The sequence below is a fragment of the Drosophila melanogaster genome, chromosome X (assembly GCF_000001215.4).
Source record: "Drosophila melanogaster chromosome X".
NCBI lineage: Eukaryota > Metazoa > Arthropoda > Insecta > Diptera > Drosophilidae > Drosophila > Drosophila melanogaster.
The window spans coordinates 22,154,059-22,175,553 of NC_004354.4; the positions used below are offsets into that span (position 1 = coordinate 22,154,059).

The 21,495-nt window shown below is 38.8% G+C and overlaps 4 protein-coding genes across 4 annotated transcripts; all 4 read left to right on the forward strand.

Moving 5' to 3' along the window:
• The first annotated feature begins 3,828 nt into the window (after positions 1-3,828).
• On the forward strand, positions 3,829-4,704 carry CG46506 (uncharacterized protein). The gene is made up of 2 exons (NM_001414117.1): positions 3,829-4,188; positions 4,262-4,704. The coding sequence occupies exons 1-2, from the start codon at positions 3,873-3,875 to the stop codon at positions 4,585-4,587; spliced, it is 642 nt and encodes a 213-aa protein (NP_001401065.1). The 5' UTR covers positions 3,829-3,872; the 3' UTR covers positions 4,588-4,704.
• A 4,160-nt stretch (positions 4,705-8,864) lies between these two features.
• On the forward strand, positions 8,865-9,740 carry CG46507 (uncharacterized protein). Its single transcript, NM_001414118.1, has 2 exons — positions 8,865-9,224; positions 9,298-9,740. The coding sequence occupies exons 1-2, from the start codon at positions 8,909-8,911 to the stop codon at positions 9,621-9,623; spliced, it is 642 nt and encodes a 213-aa protein (NP_001401066.1). The 5' UTR covers positions 8,865-8,908; the 3' UTR covers positions 9,624-9,740.
• Positions 9,741-13,596: 3,856 nt separating this feature from the next.
• Positions 13,597-14,472, forward strand: CG46508 (uncharacterized protein). The gene is made up of 2 exons (NM_001414119.1): positions 13,597-13,956; positions 14,030-14,472. The coding sequence occupies exons 1-2, from the start codon at positions 13,641-13,643 to the stop codon at positions 14,353-14,355; spliced, it is 642 nt and encodes a 213-aa protein (NP_001401067.1). The 5' UTR covers positions 13,597-13,640; the 3' UTR covers positions 14,356-14,472.
• Positions 14,473-18,582: 4,110 nt separating this feature from the next.
• On the forward strand, positions 18,583-19,458 carry CG46509 (uncharacterized protein). Its single transcript, NM_001414120.1, has 2 exons — positions 18,583-18,942; positions 19,016-19,458. The coding sequence occupies exons 1-2, from the start codon at positions 18,627-18,629 to the stop codon at positions 19,339-19,341; spliced, it is 642 nt and encodes a 213-aa protein (NP_001401068.1). The 5' UTR covers positions 18,583-18,626; the 3' UTR covers positions 19,342-19,458.
• The last annotated feature ends 2,037 nt before the right edge of the window (positions 19,459-21,495 follow it).

Genomic DNA, 21,495 nt, shown 5'->3' on the forward strand with positions numbered 1-21,495 from the left:
TTGAGGAGTTGTGGGTTTAGAATGGATATGCTACTTCCCCATCCTTAAGAAAAAGGCCTGTCCTCAGGCGTTTAGATTAGGGTACAATACAATATTAGGACTTATAATATTTTCATTTTTTAGGGTTTGATTTTTAAATTTTACAATTAACTTTAACTTTAACTTGGGGTACAGTCTTATATTTATTCATAAAGTACAATATTACAATAATAACTACTATGATTAATGTTGTAAATGTTATTATATGAAAGATATTATTCGTCTGATTGTGTTGTTCGATTATTTCTTTTGTCTGAATGTATTAGTGGTTCAAGTTTTGATACATTATTGTTTAGATAGATAGCTTGAGTATAGTCTAAAATGAGTTGGTAATTAATACTTCTTCTTATTGGACAGAACAATTGAATGCTTTTATAATGTTATTGCCTTCTATTATAGTTTCTCTATTGATACAGTTCTGGTTTAGGATAGCCTTGGGAAGGTTCCAAGTTGTGATTACATTAGGCTCTACATATTTTTTTTCAAAATCAGAATGGTATGTGTGCACACGTATGCTCATGCATTTGACAAAATATTCCCTTCACCTTAAAAGTTCTTAGACTTTAAATCTATATTATTTTTGATCAATTGGCACCATGCGAAAAATTCTTGTTTTGCATTGCCTTAACGTTATTATTATTTAAACAAAGCTTAGAAATAGTAATAGACGAATCATTATATCACGAAAAAAAATTCAAAAATGACTTTATATTAAAATATTTGTCATTAGAGTATTCAGCGTGCGACGTGTGAAATTAACTAGGCAATGATTGTTGAGAGGTTGTGTCCGCACTTCGTGCCTTAAGATATGACTTTTGCAATAGACACTTTTCATATTTTTATTTATTTTATAAATTTTTATTTTCTACTACGTATTATTTTTATGAAATATTTATTTCTCAATGTTGTTCTTTTTGATAAATTTATGTTTTAAATTACAGTAGTTATAATAATTTTATTATTTAAAATGCACATTAGATTCAGTTGTTTTTCAGTTTTTTTTTTATATTCCAATTTGATATTTTTAACAAGCAAGTTAACAAACAAGTTGTTTCAGTTCTTCGAGAGTGACAGGATCCGCGGGCCGTGTCATTTGAAATGGCGTTTCAAGAGACTCCGCAACCAGACGGCAATGATTCGCATCGGCAAGTGCGAGCGGCTTAAATCTTTGCTCCAAGCTGCTTGCAAACACTTCTGCTTTATCATGTGATGTGCGGCACCAACCGCCAGATGGGCTTCTTATAGCGGATTTCTGAGATGCCTGAAACTTGAACCTTTTCGTGATTCTCCACAAGGAGAATTGTGAAGAGGTATCGGTGCCCATGTTCTCCAATAGGTTGTCTATCTGTTGCAGTTTCCTTTGGGTCAGCACTTTATGGAGCCGATTTGATAACCTTCTGTAGATCTGCTGGATTCGGACATCTCCTGTTCTTGCAAATTCCTTTCTGACTTTCCGTTTGAGGCGAAGGAGGTCAACTATTGCACGAGGTAGGAGTGACTGCACAAAGGCTTGCGTATTGCGTGGAGCACTCGGAGCAGCACGTACTGCTGCTTCTTTCAGTTTTTCCATAAATAAGCTTATGGCGTTGTCAATACCTTCTGTCCCTTGAATTTCCATGTTTAAGTCGATTAGTTCAGACAGGTGATCCTTGAAGGTCTCGACATGAGTACCAGGAGCTAGGAAACGGGAGCGTAGAGGCTTCTTTAGTGGCATGGCTTGCTGATCAGCCAGGAGAGGGGTGTGGTCTGATGAGAGATCGTGCAGTTACAAGAGAATATAATGCAGATGGAGCTACCTGCGTGTTGGAGGAGAAAAATGTTGGCTCTCTATTAACAAGGGTTTATTTCGAAAATGCTCTTTATTTGATTACAAATTTGTCTGTACAGTTTGACAGTTCGCTTAAAAATGAAAAACTAACAGAGTGTTTTATTGTCTGTGAATCTGCTGACCCGGCAGATTTGGGGACTGTCTTTGTTTACATTTTGCTGAGCTGTTTCCGCCCACAATGTTGCACTATGCTGCGACGAACTAACAGCTCAGCCGTGGAGGTTTTGAGGGGTGGGGGAGTTGGCGTAGAAATTGCTGATGTGGTAACTCGTGTACTGTAAGATTGGAAGAGTAGTTGATGTTTCACTACAAAAAGACTAGGCAATCGCGAACGTCCGTATGCAACGAAGGCTAGGCAGAGACTACTTGATGGGATGCCGTGGAAACAACTTGTCAAACCCTACCCAACTACCCTATCAACTAGACTGTGGTTCTTGGTGAAGTTGGGCGCCAGTTATAGAGATCTCCTATTCGGTGTCAAGGGGGTCTTCCTTCTTCGGTAGAGGTACGCCTCTTTTAATACTGAATTTAGGTTGATTATGTTGGAGGGCTTGACTTCCCCCCCTTAGTTATATTGCTAGCCTTGTGGCGTAGCAATGTAGTGTAATTAAGAACAAGGTTATTTTTACGGCTATGTGCCAGAGTGGAGCTGTGGTTTGTTGAGCAGCTTTGTAAGAACTAAAAGTACAGACAATATTCTTTGCTTAGTTTACCATACGCGACAATGCATCGCGCCACCAAGACATGAGCGGCAAGCCGACTCAGCATTCCTTGCGGCGCAGCGCAACACTCGAAATGGGAAGTGTAGGATTTCCACCGCCGAACGGTCTCAGCACAGAGCGCTGAACTATATTATGGCGCGTCAGCATTGTTTATGCGAGGCTACTTAGTTGCTAAGGGAATATGACCTTGATTGTTTGTTAACTTATACATATATTCTAAGCCAGAGATGACGAACATCTAGCAACCTCTAGTTTTAGCAACTTGAATTTTGTGAACATGATGACGAAGCCTTATCGAAACACTTTTAAGTACATTTTGATAAAATATATACGAACGAAGCACTGAAGTATGCCAGAATCTAGAAAATTCATTGACAAGGTTTTTAGTTAAAATTCCAAAGTTCTGACAGTATTGGATACGAACTATAAACAAGAGCATAGATTGCAATCTATGTTCTGAGAGCTTTTCATTGCTTTGCATCTTTAATTTCTTTAGTCCGCTATTTCTTATACTTTATCGCATTTTGGTATTTATTATATCCAATTGAATGTGGCAAGGCACGAAGGAAATGGGCAAAAAGGAAGGAAAACGCTAGCAGGACAATGATAAAGGGCAAGCAGGAAACACGCAAAGAATGCTGCTGTCTGGATTTTTGACCCAAGAAGAACGAGGTACAACATACATAAATTTTAACAAATTCCGCCCAAGCGTCCTAAATTTAATTAGGGGTTTCTAACACTTATTTACAGCACCAAAATTAAATAATAACTAATTAACATTCAAGCGCCTCTTTTTATACCATTTTAAAAAATATTCGGGCATGCTCCGGTACTCCGGTACTCGATTACTCGATTCGTAAGAATTTTACAATTGCGAATTGAAATCGAAAAATGGGTGTTCTCGATTTCGAAATTGTAAGAATTTTTCGATTTGTAAACGGGAAAATTTTGTGTGGCCGAAATGAAAAGTAAATAGCTTTTTTATATCATATCTGATCTCATTTACTAAGGCAAAAAATAGTTTACTCCGTGGTCAATTGATGTTATTGTCAAAAAAAATGGTTAAGATTCTTGTAACGCACGATTTCTTTATTAAAATAGAACTGAATAAATCAAATGATCTATTACAAAGTGCTTTTAAGCGTTATGCTTCCTAATTAAAAGGCAACATGGCAACATATCGATAGCTCTTCGATAAAAACGTAGACAGACATCACCTGTCAACTGTCATCCCTATAGCGTGCACTACAAAATTTATTTGACCCACGAGAACGTAAACTACAATGAAGGAAATAAAAAGGAAATCAAAGCCAAAACGCAAGCCCACTCGCATGGAAGTGGAGGAGATTGAGACCTCGGATAAACCACAGCCAGAGGATGGTGAGTCTGCGAATGGGGAGGCAAATCCCTCGGATGAAGGCGATGAAATGGAGCTGGCCAGCTTCAAAGCCGCCTGCAGTTCCTCGGAACCCGCGAAGAAAATCAAGAAGGGCATCATCTACATATCCAACATACCCAAGCACATGACCTTGACCCGCCTGCGGGAAATCTTGGGCGAGTACGGCGGCATCGGCAGAGCTTTCCTGCGGTCGCAGTCAAGTGAGTGGACCAAGTGGCATACATATAAGACCCACTGATTACCCAGTATATACCTTAATCTCAATTACTTTAGGTAAGCATCATAATATCCTCTTCGCCGAGGGTTGGGTGGAATTCAAGTCGAAACATGTGGCCAAACAGCTCGTTCTACTGCTGAACAATAAGCAGATATCCACGCGCAATAATTCCCCATTCTATTACTCACTGTGGAGCATGGAGTACCTGCCGCGCTTCAAGTGGGCCCGTCTAGCCGAGCTCATGAACTTCGTGCAGGTCACCAACTCCCAGAACCATCTCGAGTTCCTCAAGAAGAAGGCGAAGGAGGCCAAGGAAGTCAAGAAAGCCAAGAAGGCTCTGGCTGACATACTTCTTGAGTTAGCGCTAGACTCTAACATCTAATATTAACCAGACTGCAAATATACTTAAATTAAGTAGATCAGAATGTGGTTTTTTATGTATTATTAAACGTTTTCTTTTTAATTCCAATAAAGGAAGAGCTAGAGACTTTGGATTATCACTAGGTAAGATAATGGACTTCGAAGTTGAAGTGGGCTTAGCAGGGTTATCGCGATTGATAACGTACTCAGAACTGAACTACTATATGGGGACATGTTTGGGTTTATATAGGCACATTGGGATAGCTTAAGAGCGAAGTTTAAGAGAATAAAGTCGTAAAAATCGGATGTTTAGGGGACGTGGACGTTGGCTCGCCACAGAGTCTGGATTTTGGACTTCGGACTTTTGCACTTTGCTCTGCGTAAATGAGCAATGAGCTTAATCGAAGGGCTCTCGACCGTTGATTACATTTCGCACTTAGACATTATTGTGTGTGTTATTGTTTACAATAGTGTGTGTGCTTGAGGAGTTGTGGGTTTAGAATGGATATGCTACTTCCCCATCCTTAAGAAAAAGGCCTGTCCTTAGGCGTTTAGATTAGGGTACAATACAATATTAGGACTTATAATATTTTCATTTTTTAGGGTTTGATTTTTAAATTTTACAATTAACTTTAACTTTAACTTGGGGTACAGTCTTATATTTATTGATAAAGTACAATATTACAATAATAACTACTATGATTAATGTTGTAAATGTTATTATATGAAAGATATTATTCGTCTGATTGTGTTGTTCGATTATTTCTTTTGTCTGAATGTATTAGTGGTTCAAGTTTTGATACATTATTGTTTAGATAGATAGCTTGAGTATAGTCTAAAATGAGTTGGTAATTAATACTTCTTCTTATTGGACAGAACAATTGAATGCTTTTATAATGTTATTGCCTTCTATTATAGTTTCTCTATTGATACAGTTCTGGTTTAGGATAGCCTTGGGAAGGTTCCAAGTTGTGATTACATTAGGCTCTACATATTTTTTTTCAAAATCAGAATGGTATGTGTGCACACGTATGCTCATGCAATTGACAAAATATTCCCTTCACCTTAAAAGTTCTTAGACTTTAAATCTGTATTATTTTTGATCAATTGGCACCATGCGAAAAATTCTTGTTTTGCATTGCCTTAACGTTATTATTATTTAAACAAAGCTTAGAAATAGTAATAGACGAATCATTATATCACGAAAAAAAATTCAAAAATGACTTTATATTAAAATATTTGTCATTAGAGTATTCAGCGTGCGACGTGTGAAATTAACTAGGCAATGATTGTTGAGAGGTTGTGTCCGCACTTCGTGCCTTAAGATATGACTTTTGCAATAGACACTTTTCATATTTCTATTTATTTTATAAATTTTTATTTTCTACTACGTATTATTTTTATGAAATATTTATTTCTCAATGTTGTTCTTTTTGATAAATTTATGTTTTAAATTACAGTAGTTATAATAATTTTATTATTTAAAATGCACATTAGATTCAGATGTTTTTCAGTTTTTTTTTTATATTCCAATTTAATATTTTTAACAAGCAAGTTAACAAACAAGTTGTTTCAGTTCTTCGAGAGTGACAGAATCCGCGGGCCGTGTCATTTGAAATGGCGTTTCAAGAGACTCCGCAACCAGACGGCAATGATTCGCATCGGCAAGTGCGAGCGGCTTAAATCTTTGCTCCAAGCTGCTTGCAAACACTTCTGCTTTATCATGTGATGTGCGGCACCAACCGCCAGATGGGCTTCTTATAGCGGATTTCTGAGATGCCTGAAACTTGAACCTTTTCGTGATTCTCCACAAGGAGAATTGTGAAGAGGTATCGGTGCCCATGTTCTCCAATAGGTTGTCTATCTGTTGCAGTTTCCTTTGGGTCAGCACTTTATGGAGCCGATTTGATAACCTTCTGTAGATCTGCTGGATTCGGACATCTCCTGTTCTTGCAAATTCCTTTCTGACTTTCCGTTTGAGGCGAAGGAGGTCAACTATTGCACGAGGTAGGAGTGACTGCACAAAGGCTTGCGTATTGCGTGGAGCACTCGGAGCAGCACGTACTGCTGCTTCTTTCAGTTTTTCCATAAATAAGCTTATGGCGTTGTCAATACCTTCTGTCCCTTGAATTTCCATGTTTAAGTCGATTAGTTCAGACAGGTGATCCTTAAAGGTCTCGACATGAGTACCAGGAGCTAGGAAACGGCTTCTTTAGTGGCATGGCTTGCTGATCAGCCAGGAGAGGGGTGTGGTCTGATGAGAGATCGTGCAGTTACAAGAGAATATAATGCAGATGGAGCTACCTGCGTGTTGGAGGAGAAAAATGTTGGCTCTCTATTAACAAGGGTTTATTTCGAAAGTGCTCTTTATTTGATTACAAATTTGTCTGTACAGTTTGACAGTTCGCTTAAAAATGAAAAACTAACAGAGTGAGAAGTGTTTTATTGTCTGTGAATCTGCTGACCCGGCAGATTTGGGGACTGTCTTTGTTTACATTTTGCTGAGCTGTTTCCGCCCACAATGTTGCACTATGCTGCGACGAACTAACAGCTCAGCCGTGGAGGTTTTGAGGGGTGGGGGAGTTGGCGTAGAAATTGCTGATGTGGTAACTCGTGTACTGTAAGATTGGAAGAGTAGTTGATGTTTCACTACAAAAAGACTAGGCAATCGCGAACGTCCGTATGCAACGAAGGCTAGGCAGAGACTACTTGATGGGATGCCGTGGAAACAACTTGTCAAACCCTACCCAACTACCCTATCAACTAGACTGTGGTTCTTGGTGAAGTTGGGCGCCAGTTATAGAGATCTCCTATTCGGTGTCAAGGGGGTCTTCCTTCTTCGGTAGAGGTACGCCTCTTTTAATACTGAATTTAGGTTGATTATGTTGGAGGGCTTGACTTCCCCCCCTTAGTTATATTGCTAGCCTTGTGGCGTAGCAATGTAGTGTAATTAAGAACAAGGTTATTTTTACGGCTATGTGCCAGAGTGGAGCTGTGGTTTGTTGAGCAGCTTTGTAAGAATTAAAAGTACAGACAATATTCTTTGCTTAGTTTACCATACGCGACAATGCATCGCGCCACCAAGACATGAGCGGCAAGCCGACTCAGCATTTCTTGCGGCGCAGCGCAACACTCGAAATGGGAAGTGTCGGATTTCCACCGCCGAACGGTCTCAGCACAGAGCGCTGAACTCTATTATGGCGCGTCAGCATTGTTTATGCGAGGCTACTTAGTTGCTAAGGGAATATGACCTTGATTGTTTGTTAACTTATACATATATTCTAAGCCAGAGATGACGAACATCTAGCAACATCTAGTTTTAGCAACTTGAATTTTGTGAACATGATGACGAAGCCTTATCGAAACACTTTTAAGTACATTTTGATAAAATATATACGAACGAAGCACTGGAGTATGCCAGAATCTAGAAAATTCATTGACAAGCTTTTTAGTTAAAATTCCAAAGTTCTGACAGTATTGGATACGAACTATAAACAAAAGCATAGATTGCAATCTATGTTCTGAGAGCTTTTCATTGCTTTGCATCTTTAATTTCTTTAGTCCGCTATTTCTTATACTTTATCGCATTTTGGTATTTATTATATCCAATTGAATGTGGCAAGGCACGAAGGAAATGGGCAAAAAGGAAGGAAAACGCTAGCCGGACAATGATAAAGGGCAAGCAGGAAACACGCAAAGAATGCTGCTGTCTGGATTTTTGACCCAAAAAGAACGAGGTACAACATACATAAATTTTAACAAATTCCGCCCAAGCGTCCTAAATTTAATTAGGGGTTGCTAACACTTATTTACAGCACCAAAATTAAATAATAAATAATTAACATTCAAGCGCCTCTTTTTATACCATTTTAAAAAATATTCGGACATGCTCCGGTACTCCGGTACTCGAATACTCGATTCGTAAGAATTTTACAATTGCGAATTGAAATCGAAAAATGGGTGTTCTCGATTTCGAAATTGTAAGAATTTTTCGATTTGTAAACGGGGAAATTTTGTGTGGCCGAAATGAAAAGTAAATAGCTTTTTTATATCATATCTGATCTCATTTACTAAGGCAAAAAATAGTTTACTCCGTGGTCAATTGATGTTATTGTCAAAAAAAATGGTTAGGATTCTTGTAACGCACGATTTCTTTATTAAAATAGAACTGAATAAATCAAATGATCTATTACAAAGTGCTTTTAAGCGTTATGCTTCCTAATTAAAAGGCAGCAACATATCGATAGCTCTTCGATAAAAACGTAGACAGACATCACCTGTCAACTGTCATCCCTATAGCGTGCACTACAAAATTTATTTGACCCACGAGAACGTAAACTACAATGAAGGAAATAAAAAGGAAATCAAAGCCAAAACGCAAGCCCACTCGCATGGAAGTGGAGGAGATTGAGACCTCGGATAAACCACAGCCAGAGGATGGTGAGTCTGCGAATGGGGAGGCAAATCCCTCGGATGAAGGCGATGAAATGGAGCTGGCCAGCTTCAAAGCCGCCTGCAGTTCTTCGGATCCCGCGAAGAAAATCAAGAAGGGCATCATCTACATATCCAACATACCCAAGCACATGACCTTGACCCGCCTGCGGGAAATCTTGGGCGAGTACGGCGGCATCGGCAGAGCTTTCCTGCGGTCGCAGTCAAGTGAGTGGACCAAGTGGCATACATATAAGACCCACTGATTACCCAGTATATACCTTAATCTCAATTACTTTAGGTAAGCATCATAATATCCTCTTCGCCGAGGGTTGGGTGGAATTCAAGTCGAAACATGTGGCCAAACAGCTCGTTCTACTGCTGAACAATAAGCAGATATCCACGCGCAATAATTCCCCATTCTATTACTCACTGTGGAGCATGGAGTACCTGCCGCGCTTCAAGTGGGCCCGTCTAGCCGAGCTCATGAACTTCGTGCAGGTCACCAACTCCCAGAACCATCTCGAGTTCCTCAAGAAGAAGGCGAAGGAGGCCAAGGAAGTCAAGAAAGCCAAGAAGGCTCTGGCTGACATACTTCTTGAGTTAGCGCTAGACTCTAACATCTAATATTAACCAGACTGCAAATATACTTAAATTAAGTAGATCAGAATGTGGTTTTTTATGTATTATTAAACGTTTTCTTTTTAATTCCAATAAAGGAAGAGCTAGAGCCTTTGGATTATCACTAGGTTAGATAATGGACTTCGAAGTTGAAGTGGGCTTAGCAGGGTTATCGCGATTGATAACGTACTCAGAACTGAACTACTATATGGGGACATGTTTGGGTTTATATAGGCAGATTGGGATAGCTTAAGAGCGAAGTTTAAGAGAATAAAGTCGTAAAAATCGGATGTTTAGGGGACGTGGACGTTGGCTCGCCACAGAGTCTGGATTTTGGACTTCGGACTTTTGCACTTTGCTCTGCGTAAATGAGCAATGAGCTTAATCGAAGGGCTCTCGACCGTTGATTACATTTCGCACTTAGACATTATTGTGTGTGTTATTGTTTACAATAGTGTGTGTGTGCTTGAGGAGTTGTGGGTTTAGAATGGATATGCTACTTCCCCATCCTTAAGAAAAAGGCCTGTCCTTAGGCGTTTAGATTAGGGTACAATACAATATTAGGACTTATAATATTTTCATTTTTTAGGGTTTGATTTTTAAATTTTACAATTAACTTTAACTTTAACTTGGGGTACAGTCTTATATTTATTGATAAAGTACAATATTACAATAATAACTACTATGATTAATGTTGTAAATGTTATTATATGAAAGATATTATTCGTCTGATTGTGTTGTTCGATTATTTCTTTTGTCTGAATGTATTAGTGGTTCAAGTTTTGATACATTATTGTTTAGATAGATAGCTTGAGTATAGTCTAAAATGAGTTGGTAATTAATACTTCTTCTTATTGGACAGAACAATTGAATGCTTTTATAATGTTATTGCCTTCTATTATAGTTTCTCTATTGATACAGTTCTGGTTTAGGATAGCCTTGGGAAGGTTCCAAGTTGTGATTACATTAGGCTCTACATATTTTTTTTCAAAATCAGAATGGTATGTGTGCACACGTATGCTCATGCATTTGACAAAATATTCCCTTCACCTTAAAAGTTCTTAGACTTTAAATCTATATTATTTTTGATCAATTGGCACCATGCGAAAAATTCTTGTTTTGCATTGCCTTAACGTTATTATTATTTAAACAAAGCTTAGAAATAGTAATAGACGAATCATTATATCACGAAAAAAAAATTCAAAAATGACTTTATATTAAAATATTTGTCATTAGAGTATTCAGCGTGCGACGTGTGAAATTAACTAGGCAATGATTGTTGAGAGGTTGTGTCCGCACTTCGTGCCTTAAGATATGACTTTTGCAATAGACACTTTTCATATTTTTATGAAATATTTATTTCTCAATGTTGTTCTTTTTGATAAATTTATGTTTTAAATTACAGTAGTTATAATAATTTTATTATTTAAAATGCACATTAGATTCAGTTGTTTTTCAGTTTTTTTTTTATATTCCAATTTAATATTTTTAACAAGCAAGTTAACAAACAAGTTGTTTCAGTTCTTCGAGAGTGACAGAATCCGCGGGCCGTGTCATTTGAAATGGCGTTTCAAGAGACTCCGCAACCAGACGGCAATGATTCGCATCGGCAAGTGCGAGCGGCTTAAATCTTTGCTCCAAGCTGCTTGCAAACACTTCTGCTTTATCATGTGATGTGCGGCACCAACCGCCAGATGGGCTTCTTATAGCGGATTTCTGAGATGCCTGAAACTTGAACCTTTTCGTGATTCTCCACAAGGAGAATTGTGAAGAGGTATCGGTTCCCATGTTCTCCAATAGGTTGTCTATCTGTTGCAGTTTCCTTTGGGTCAGCACTTTATGGAGCCGATTTGATAACCTTCTGTAGATCTGCTGGATTCGGACATCTCCTGTTCTTGCAAATTCCTTTCTGACTTTCCGTTTGAGGCGAAGGAGAGATGAGAGATCGTGCAGTTACAAGAGAATATAATGCAGATGGAGCTACCTGCGTGTTGGAGGAGAAAAATGTTGGCTCTCTATTAACAAGGGTTTATTTCGAAAATGCTCTTTATTTGATTACAAATTTGTCTGTACAGTTTGACAGTTCGCTTAAAAATGAAAAACTAACAGAGTGAGAAGTGTTTTATTGTCTGCGAATCTGCTGACCCGGCAGATTTGGGGACTGTCTTTGTTTACATTTTGCTGAGCTGTTTCCGCCCACAATGTTGCACTATGCTGCGACGAACTAACAGCTCAGCCGTGGAGGTTTTGAGGGGTGGGGGAGTTGGCGTAGAAATTGCTGATGTGGTAACTCGTGTACTGTAAGATTGGAAGAGTAGTTGATGTTTCACTACAAAAAGACTAGGCAATCGCGAACGTCCGTATGCAACGAAGGCTAGGCAGAGACTACTTGATGGGATGCCGTGGAAACAACTTGTCAAACCCTACCCAACTACCCTATCAACTAGACTGTGGTTCTTGGTGAAGTTGGGCGCCAGTTATAGAGATCTCCTATTCGGTGTCAAGGGGGTCTTCCTTCTTCGGTAGAGGTACGCCTCTTTTAATACTGAATTTAGGTTGATTATGTTGGAGGGCTTGACTTCCCCCCCCCTTAGTTATATTGCTAGCCTTGTGGCGTAGCAATGTAGTGTAATTAAGAACAAGGTTATTTTTACGGCTATGTGCCAGAGTGGAGCTGTGGTTTGTTGAGCAGCTTTGTAAGAACTAAAAGTACAGACAATATTCTTTGCTTAGTTTACCATACGCGACAATGCATCGCGCCACCAAGACATGAGCGGCAAGCCGACTCAGCATTTCTTGCGGCGCAGCGCAACACTCGAAATGGGAAGGTCGGATTTCCACCGCCGAACGGTCTCAGCACAGAGCGCTGAACTCTATTATGGCGCGTCAGCATTGTTTATGCGAGGCTACTTAGTTGCTAAGGGAATATGACCTTGATTGTTTGTTAACTTATACATATATTCTAAGCCAGAGATGACGAACATCTAGCAACATCTAGTTTTAGCAACTTGAATTTTGTGAACATGATGACGAAGCCTTATCGAAACACTTTTAAGTACATTTTGATAAAATATATACGAACGAAGCACTGGAGTATGCCAGAATCTAGAAAATTCATTGACAAGCTTTTTAGTTAAAATTCCAAAGTTCTGACAGTATTGGATACGAACTATAAACAAAAGCATAGATTGCAATCTATGTTCTGAGAGCTTTTCATTGCTTTGCATTTTTAATTTCTTTAGTCCGCTATTTCTTATACTTTATCGCATTTTGGTATTTATTATATCCAATTGAATGTGGCAAGGCACGAAGGAAATGGGCAAAAAGGAAGGAAAACGCTAGCAGGACAATGATAAAGGGCAAGCAGGAAACACGCAAAGAATGCTGCTGTCTGGATTTTTGACCCAAAAAGAACGAGGTACAACATACATAAATTTTAACAAATTCCGCCCAAGCGTCCTAAATTTAATTAGGGGTTGCTAACACTTATTTACAGCACCAAAATTAAATAATAACTAATTAACATTCAAGCGCCTCTTTTTATACCATTTTAAAAAATATTCGGGAATGCTCCGGTACTCCGGTACTCGAATACTCGATTCGTAAGAATTTTACAATTGCGAATTGAAATCGAAAAATGGGTGTTCTCGATTTCGAAATTGTAAGAATTTTTCGATTTGTAAACGGGGAAATTTTGTGTGGCCGAAATGAAAAGTAAATAGCTTTTTATATCATATCTGATCTCATTTACTAAGGCAAAAAATAGTTTACTCCGTGGTCAATTGATGTTATTGTCAAAAAAAATGATTAAGATTCTTGTAACGCACGATTTCTTTATTAAAATAGAACTGAATAAATCAAATGATCTATTACAAAGTGCTTTTAAGCGTTATGCTTCCTAATTAAAAGGCAGCAACATATCGATAGCTCTTCGATAAAAACGTAGACAGACATCACCTGTCAACTGTCATCCCTATAGCGTGCACTACAAAATTTATTTGACCCACGAGAACGTAAACTACAATGAAGGAAATAAAAAGGAAATCAAAGCCAAAACGCAAGCCCACTCGCATGGAAGTGGAGGAGATTGAGACCTCGGATAAACCACAGCCAGAGGATGGTGAGTCTGCGAATGGGGAGGCAAATCCCTCGGATGAAGGCGATGAAATGGAGCTGGCCAGCTTCAAAGCCGCCTGCAGTTCCTCGGATCCCGCGAAGAAAATCAAGAAGGGCATCATCTACATATCCAACATACCCAAGCACATGACCTTGACCCGCCTGCGGGAAATCTTGGGCGAGTACGGCGGCATCGGCAGAGCTTTCCTGCGGTCGCAGTCAAGTGAGTGGACCAAGTGGCATACATATAAGACCCACTGATTACCCAGTATATACCTTAATCTCAATTACTTTAGGTAAGCATCATAATATCCTCTTCGCCGAGGGTTGGGTGGAATTCAAGTCGAAACATGTGGCCAAACAGCTCGTTCTACTGCTGAACAATAAGCAGATATCCACGCGCAATAATTCCCCATTCTATTACTCACTGTGGAGCATGGAGTACCTGCCGCGCTTCAAGTGGGCCCGTCTAGCCGAGCTCATGAACTTCGTGCAGGTCACCAACTCCCAGAACCATCTCGAGTTCCTCAAGAAGAAGGCGAAGGAGGCCAAGGAAGTCAAGAAAGCCATGAAGGTTCTGGCTGACAGACTTCTTGAGTTAGCGCTAGACTCTAACATCTAATATTAACCAGACTGCAAATATACTTAAATTAAGTAGATCAGAATGTGGTTTTTTATGTATTATTAAACGTTTTCTTTTTAATTCCAATAAAGGAAGAGCTAGAGCCTTTGGATTATCACTAGGTTAGATAATGGACTTCGAAGTTGAAGCGGGCTTAGCAGGGTTATCGCGATTGATAACGTACTCAGAACTGAACTACTATATGGGGACATGTTTGGGTTTATATAGGCAGATTGGGATAGCTTAAGAGCGAAGTTTAAGAGAATAAAGTCGTAAAAATCGGATGTTTAGGGGACGTGGACGTTGGCTCGCCACATAGTCTGGATTTTGGACTTCGGACTTTTGCACTTTGCTCTGCGTAAATGAGCAATGAGCTTAATCGAAGGGCTCTCGACCGTTGATTACATTTCGCACTTAGACATTATTGTGTGTGTTATTGTTTACAATAGTGTGTGTGCTTGAGGAGTTGTGGGTTTAGAATGGATATGCTACTTCCCCATCCTTAAGAAAAAGGCCTGTCCTTAGGCGTTTAGATTAGGGTACAATACAATATTAGGACTTATAATATTTTCATTTTTTAGGGTTTGATTTTTAAATTTTACAATTAACTTTAACTTTAACTTGGGGTACAGTCTTATATTTATTGATAAAGTACAATATTACAATAATAACTACTATGATTAATGTTGTAAATGTTATTATATGAAAGATATTATTCGTCTGATTGTGTTGTTCGATTATTTCTTTTGTCTGAATGTATTAGTGGTTCAAGTTTTGATACATTATTGTTTAGATAGATAGCTTGAGTATAGTCTAAAATGAGTTGGTAATTAATACTTCTTCTTATTGGACAGAACAATTGAATGCTTTTATAATGTTATTGCCTTCTATTATAGTTTCTCTATTGATACAGTTCTGGTTTAGGATAGCCTTGGGAAGGTTCCAAGTTGTGATTACATTAGGCTCTACATATTTTTTTTCAAAATCAGAATGGTATGTGTGCACACGTATGCTCATGCATTTGACAAAATATTCCCTTCACCTTAAAAGTTCTTAGACTTTAAATCTATATTATTTTTGATCAAATGGCACCATGCGAAAAATTCTTGTTTTGCATTGCCTTAACGTTATTAATATTTAAACAAAGCTTAGAAATAGTAATAGACGAATCATTATATCACGAAAAAAAAATTCAAAAATGACTTTATATTAAAATATTTGTCATTAGAGTATTCAGCGTGCGACGTGTGAAATTAACTAGGCAATGATTGTTGAGAGGTTGTGTCCGCACTTCGTGCCTTAAGATATGACTTTTGCAATAGACACTTTTCATATTTTTATGAAATATTTATTTCTCAATGTTGTTCTTTTTGATAAATTTATGTTTTAAATTACAGTAGTTATAATAATTTTATTATTTAAAATGCACATTAGATTCAGATGTTTTTCAGTTTTTTTTTTATATTCCAATTTAATATTTTTAACAAGCAAGTTAACAAACAAGTTGTTTCAGTTCTTCGAGAGTGACAGGATCCGCGGGCCGTGTCATTTGAAATGGCGTTTCAAGAGACTCCGCAACCAGACGGCAATGATTCGCATCGGCAAGTGCGAGCGGCTTAAATCTTTGCTCCAAGCTGCTTGCAAACACTTCTGCTTTATCATGTGATGTGCGGCACCAACCGCCAGATGGGCTTCTTATAGCGGATTTCTGAGATGCCTGAAACTTGAACCTTTTCGTGATTCTCCACAAGGAGAATTGTGAAGAGGTATCGGTGCCCATGTTCTCCAATAGGTTGTCTATCTGTTGCAGTTTCCTTTGGGTCAGCACTTTATGGAGCCGATTTGATAACCTTCTGTAGATCTGCTGGATTCGGACATCTCCTGTTCTTGCAAATTCCTTTCTGACTTTCCGTTTGAGGCGAAGGAGGTCAACTATTGCACGAGGTAGGAGTGACTGCACAAAGGCTTGCACGTACTGCTGCTTCTTTCAGTTTTTCCATAAATAAGCTTATGGCGTTGTCAATACCTTCTGTCCCTTGAATTTCCATGTTTAAGTCGATTAGTTCAGACAGGTGATCCTTGAAGGTCTCGACATGAGTACCAGGAGCTAGGAAACGGGAGCGTAGAGGCTTCTTTAGTGGCATGGCTTGCTGATCAGCCAGGAGAGGGGTGTGGTCTGATGAGAGATCGTGCAGTTACAAGAGAATATAATGCAGATGGAGCTACCTGCGTGTTGGAGGAGAAAAATGTTGGGTCTCTATTAACAAGGGTTTATTTCGAAAATGCTCTTTATTTGATTACAAATTTGTCTGTACAGTTTGACAGTTCGCTTAAAAATGAAAAACTAACAGAGTGAGAAGTGTTTTATTGTCTGTGAATCTGCTGACCCGGCAGATTTGGGGACTGTCTTTGTTTACATTTTGCTGAGCTGTTTCCGCCCACAATGTTGCACTATGCTGCGACGAACTAACAGCTCAGCCGTGGAGGTTTTGAGGGGTGGGGGAGTTGGCGTAGAAATTGCTGATGTGGTAACTCGTGTACTGTAAGATTGGAAGAGTAGTTGATGTTTCACTACAAAAAGACTAGGCAATCGCGAACGTCCGTATGCAACGAAGGCTAGGCAGAGACTACTTGATGGGATGCCGTGGAAACAACTTGTCAAACCCTACCCAACTACTTTATCAACTAGACTGTGGTTCTTGGTGAAGTTGGGCGCCAGTTATAGAGATCTCCTATTCGGTGTCAAGGGGGTCTTCCTTCTTCGGTAGAGGTACGCCTCTTTTAATACTGAATTTAGGTTGATTATGTTGGAGGGCTTGACTTCCCCCCCTTAGTTATATTGCTAGCCTTGTGGCGTAGCAATGTAGTGTAATTAAGAACAAGGTTTTTTTTTACGGCTATGTGCCAGAGTGGAGCTGTGGTTTGTTGAGCAGCTTTGTAAGAACTACAAGTACAGACAATATTCTTTGCTTAGTTTACCATACGCGACAATGCATCGCGCCACCAAGACATGAGCGGCAAGCCGACTCAGCATTTCTTGCGGCGCAGCGCAACACTCGAAATGGGAAGTGTCGGATTTCCACCGCCGAACGGTCTCAGCACAGAGCGCTGAACTCTATTATGGCGCGTCAGCATTGTTTATGCGAGGCTACTTAGTTGCTAAGGGAATATGACCTTGATTGTTTGTTAACTTATACATATATTCTAAGCCAGAGATGACGAACATCTAGCAACATCTAGTTTTAGCAACTTGAATTTTGTGAACATGATGACGAAGCCTTATCGAAACACTTTTAAGTACATTTTGATAAAATATATACGAACGAAGCACTGGAGTATGCCAGAATCTAGAAAATTCATTGACAAGCTTTTTAGTTAAAATTCCAAAGTTCTGACAGTATTGGATACGAACTATAAACAAAAGCATAGATTGCAATCTATGTTCTGAGAGCTTTTCATTGCTTTTCATCTTTAATTTCTTTAGTCCGCTATTTCTTATACTTTATCGCATTTTGGTATTTATTATATCCAATTGAATGTGGCAAGGCACGAAGGAAATGGGCAAAAAGGAAGGAAAACGCTAGCAGGACAATGATAAAGGGCAAGCAGGAAACACGCAAAGAATGCTGCTGTCTGGATTTTTGACCCAAAAAGAACGAGGTACAACATACATAAATTTTAACAAATTCCGCCCAAGCGTCCTAAATTTAATTAGGGGTTGCTAACACTTATTTACAGCACCAAAATTAAATAATAACTAATTAACATTCAAGCGCCTCTTTTTATACCATTTTAAAAAATATTCGGGCATGCTCCGGTACTCCGGTACTCGATTACTCGATTCGTAAGAATTTTACAATTGCGAATTGAAATCGAAAAATGGGTGTTCTCGATTTCGAAATTGTAAGAATTTTTCGATTTGTAAACGGGAAAATTTTGTGTGGCCGAAATGAAAAGTAAATAGCTTTTTTATATCATATCTGATCTCATTTACTAAGGCAAAAAATAGTTTACTCCGTGGTCAATTGATGTTATTGTCAAAAAAAATGGTTAGGATTCTTGTAACGCACGATTTCTTTATTAAAATAGAACTGAATAAATCAAATGATCTATTACAAAGTGCTTTTAAGCGTTATGCTTCCTAATTAAATGGCAACATGGCAACATATCGATAGCTCTTCGATAAAAACGTAGACAGACATCACCTGTCAACTGTCATCCCTATAGCGTGCACTACAAAATTTATTTGACCCACGAGAACGTAAACTACAATGAAGGAAATAAAATGGAAATCAAAGCCAAAACGCAAGCCCACTCGCATGGAAGTGGAGGAGATTGAGACCTCGGATAAACCACAGCCAGAGGATGGTGAGTCTGCGAATGGGGAGGCAAATCCCTCGGATGAAGGCGATGAAATGGAGCTGGCCAGCTTCCAAGCCGCCTGCAGTTCCTCGGATCCCGCGAAGAAAATCAAGAAAGGCATCATCTACATATCCAACATACCCAAGCACATGACCTTGACCCGCCTGCGGGAAATCTTGGGCGAGTACGGCGGCATCGGCAGAGCTTTCCTGCGGTCGCAGTCAAGTGAGTGGACCAAGTGGCATACATATAAGACCCACTGATTACCCAGAATATACTTTAATCTCAATTACTTTAGGTAAGCATCATAATATCCTCTTCGCCGAGGGTTGGGTGGAATTCAAGTCGAAACATGTGGCCAAACAGCTCGTTCTACTGCTGAACAATAAGCAGATATCCACGCGCAATAATTCCCCATTCTATTACTCACTGTGGAGCATGGAGTACCTGCCGCGCTTCAAGTGGGCCCGTCTAGCCGAGCTCATGAACTTCGTGCAGGTCACCAACTCCCAGAACCATCTCGAGTTCCTCAAGAAGAAGGCGAAGGAGGCCAAGGAAGTCAAGAAAGCCATGAAGGTTCTGGCTGACAGACTTCTTGAGTTAGCGCTAGACTCTAACATCTAATATTAACCAGACTGCAAATATACTTAAATTAAGTAGATCAGAATGTGGTTTTTTATGTATTATTAAACGTTTTCTTTTTAATTCCAATAAAGGAAGAGCTAGAGCCTTTGGATTATCACTATAGGCAGATTGGGATAGCTTAAGAGCGAAGTTTAAGAGAATAAAGTCGTAAAAATCGGATGTTTAGGGGACGTGGACGTTGGCTCGCCACAGAGTCTGGATTTTGGACTTCGGACTTTTGAACTTTGCTCTGCGTAAATGAGCAATGAGCTTAATCGAAGGGCTCTCGACCGTTGATTACATTTCGCACTTAGACATTATTGTGTGTGTTATTGTTTACAATAGTGTGTGTGCTTGAGGAGTTGTGGGTTTAGAATGGATATGCTACTTCCCCATCCTTAAGAAAAAGGCCTGTCCTCAGGCGTTTAGATTAGGGTACAATACAATATTAGGACTTATAATATTTTCATTTTTTAGGGTTTGATTTTTAAATTTTACAATTAACTTTAACTTTAACTTGGGGTACAGTCTTATATTTATTGATAAAGTACAATATTACAATAATAACTACTATGATTAATGTTGTAAATGTTATTATATGAAAGATATTATTCGTCTGATTGTGTTGTTCGATTATTTCTTTTGTCTGAATGTATTAGTGGTTCAAGTTTTGATACATTATTGTTTAGATAGATAGCTTGAGTATAGTCTAAAATGAGTTGGTAATTAATACTTCTTCTTATTGGACAGAACAATTGAATGCTTTTATAATGTTATTGCCTTCTATTATAGTTTATCTATTGATACAGTTCTGGTTTAGGATAGCCTTGGGAAGGTTCCAAGTTGTGATTACATTAGGCTCTACATATTTTTTTTCAAAATCAGAATGGTATGTGTGCACACGTATGCTCATGCATTTGACAAAATATTCCCTTCACCTTAAAAGTTCTTAGACTTTAAATCTATATTATTTTTGATCAATTGGCACCATGCGAAAAATTCTTGTTTTGCATTGCCTTAACGTTATTATTATTTAAACAAAGCTTAGAAATAGTAATAGACGAATCATTATATCACGAAAAAAAAATTCAAAAATGACTTTATATTAAAATATTTGTCATTAGAGTATTCAGCGTGCGACGTGTGAAATTAACTAGGCAATGATTGTTGAGAGGTTGTGTCCGCACTTCGTGCCTTAAGATATGACTTTTGCAATAGACACTTTTCATATTTTTATGAAATATTTATTTCTCAATGTTGTTCTTTTTGATAAATTTATGTTTTAAATTACAGTAGTTATAATAATTTTATTATTTAAAATGCACATTAGATTCAGATGTTTTTCAGTTTTTTTTTTATATTCCAATTTAATATTTTTAACAAGCAAGTTAACAAACAAGTTGTTTCAGTTCTTCGAGAGTGACAGGATCCGCGGGCCCTGTCATTTGAAATGGCGTTTCAAGAGACTCCGCAACCAGACGGCAATGATTCGCATCGTCAAGTGCGAGCGGCTTAAATCTTTGCTCCAAGCTGCTTGCAAACACTTCTGCTTTATCATGTGATGTGCGGCACCAACCGCCAGATGGGCTTCTTATAGCGGATTTCTGAGATGCCTGAAACTTGAACCTTTTCGTGATTCTCCACAAGGAGAATTGTGAAGAGGTATCGGTGCCCATGTTCTCCAATAGGTTGTCTATCTGTTGCAGTTTCCTTTGGGTCAGCACTTTATGGAGCCGATTTGATAACCTTCTGTAGATCTGCTGGATTCGGACATCTCCTGTTCTTGCAAATTCCTTTCTGACTTTCCGTTTGAGGCGAAGGAGGTCAACTATTGCACGAGGTAGGAGTGACTGCACAAAGGCTTGCACGTACTGCTGCTTCTTTCAGTTTTTCCATAAATAAGCTTATGGCGTTGTCAATACCTTCTGTCCCTTGAATTTCCATGTTTAAGTCGATTAGTTCAGACAGGTGATCCTTGAAGGTCTCGACATGAGTACCAGGAGCTAGGAAACGGCTTCTTTAGTGGCATGGCTTGCTGATCAGCCAGGAGAGGGGTGTGGTCTGATGAGAGATCGTGCAGTTACATAAGAATATAATGCAGATGGAGCTATCTGCGTGTTGGAGGAGAAAAATGTTGGCTCTCTATTAACAAGG

Excerpts from the sequence above, each read along its gene's own strand:
- CG46506 (NM_001414117.1), top strand. The coding sequence starts at position 3,873 with ATGAAGGAAATAAAAAGGAAATCAAAGCCAAAACGCAAGCCCACTCGC. Across the intron at positions 4,189-4,261 it reads TTTCCTGCGGTCGCAGTCAA|GTAAGCATCATAATATCCTC; the intron begins GTGAGTGGACCA and ends CAATTACTTTAG.
- CG46507 (NM_001414118.1), top strand. The coding sequence starts at position 8,909 with ATGAAGGAAATAAAAAGGAAATCAAAGCCAAAACGCAAGCCCACTCGC. Across the intron at positions 9,225-9,297 it reads TTTCCTGCGGTCGCAGTCAA|GTAAGCATCATAATATCCTC; the intron begins GTGAGTGGACCA and ends CAATTACTTTAG.
- CG46508 (NM_001414119.1), top strand. The coding sequence starts at position 13,641 with ATGAAGGAAATAAAAAGGAAATCAAAGCCAAAACGCAAGCCCACTCGC. Across the intron at positions 13,957-14,029 it reads TTTCCTGCGGTCGCAGTCAA|GTAAGCATCATAATATCCTC; the intron begins GTGAGTGGACCA and ends CAATTACTTTAG.
- CG46509 (NM_001414120.1), top strand. The coding sequence starts at position 18,627 with ATGAAGGAAATAAAATGGAAATCAAAGCCAAAACGCAAGCCCACTCGC. Across the intron at positions 18,943-19,015 it reads TTTCCTGCGGTCGCAGTCAA|GTAAGCATCATAATATCCTC; the intron begins GTGAGTGGACCA and ends CAATTACTTTAG.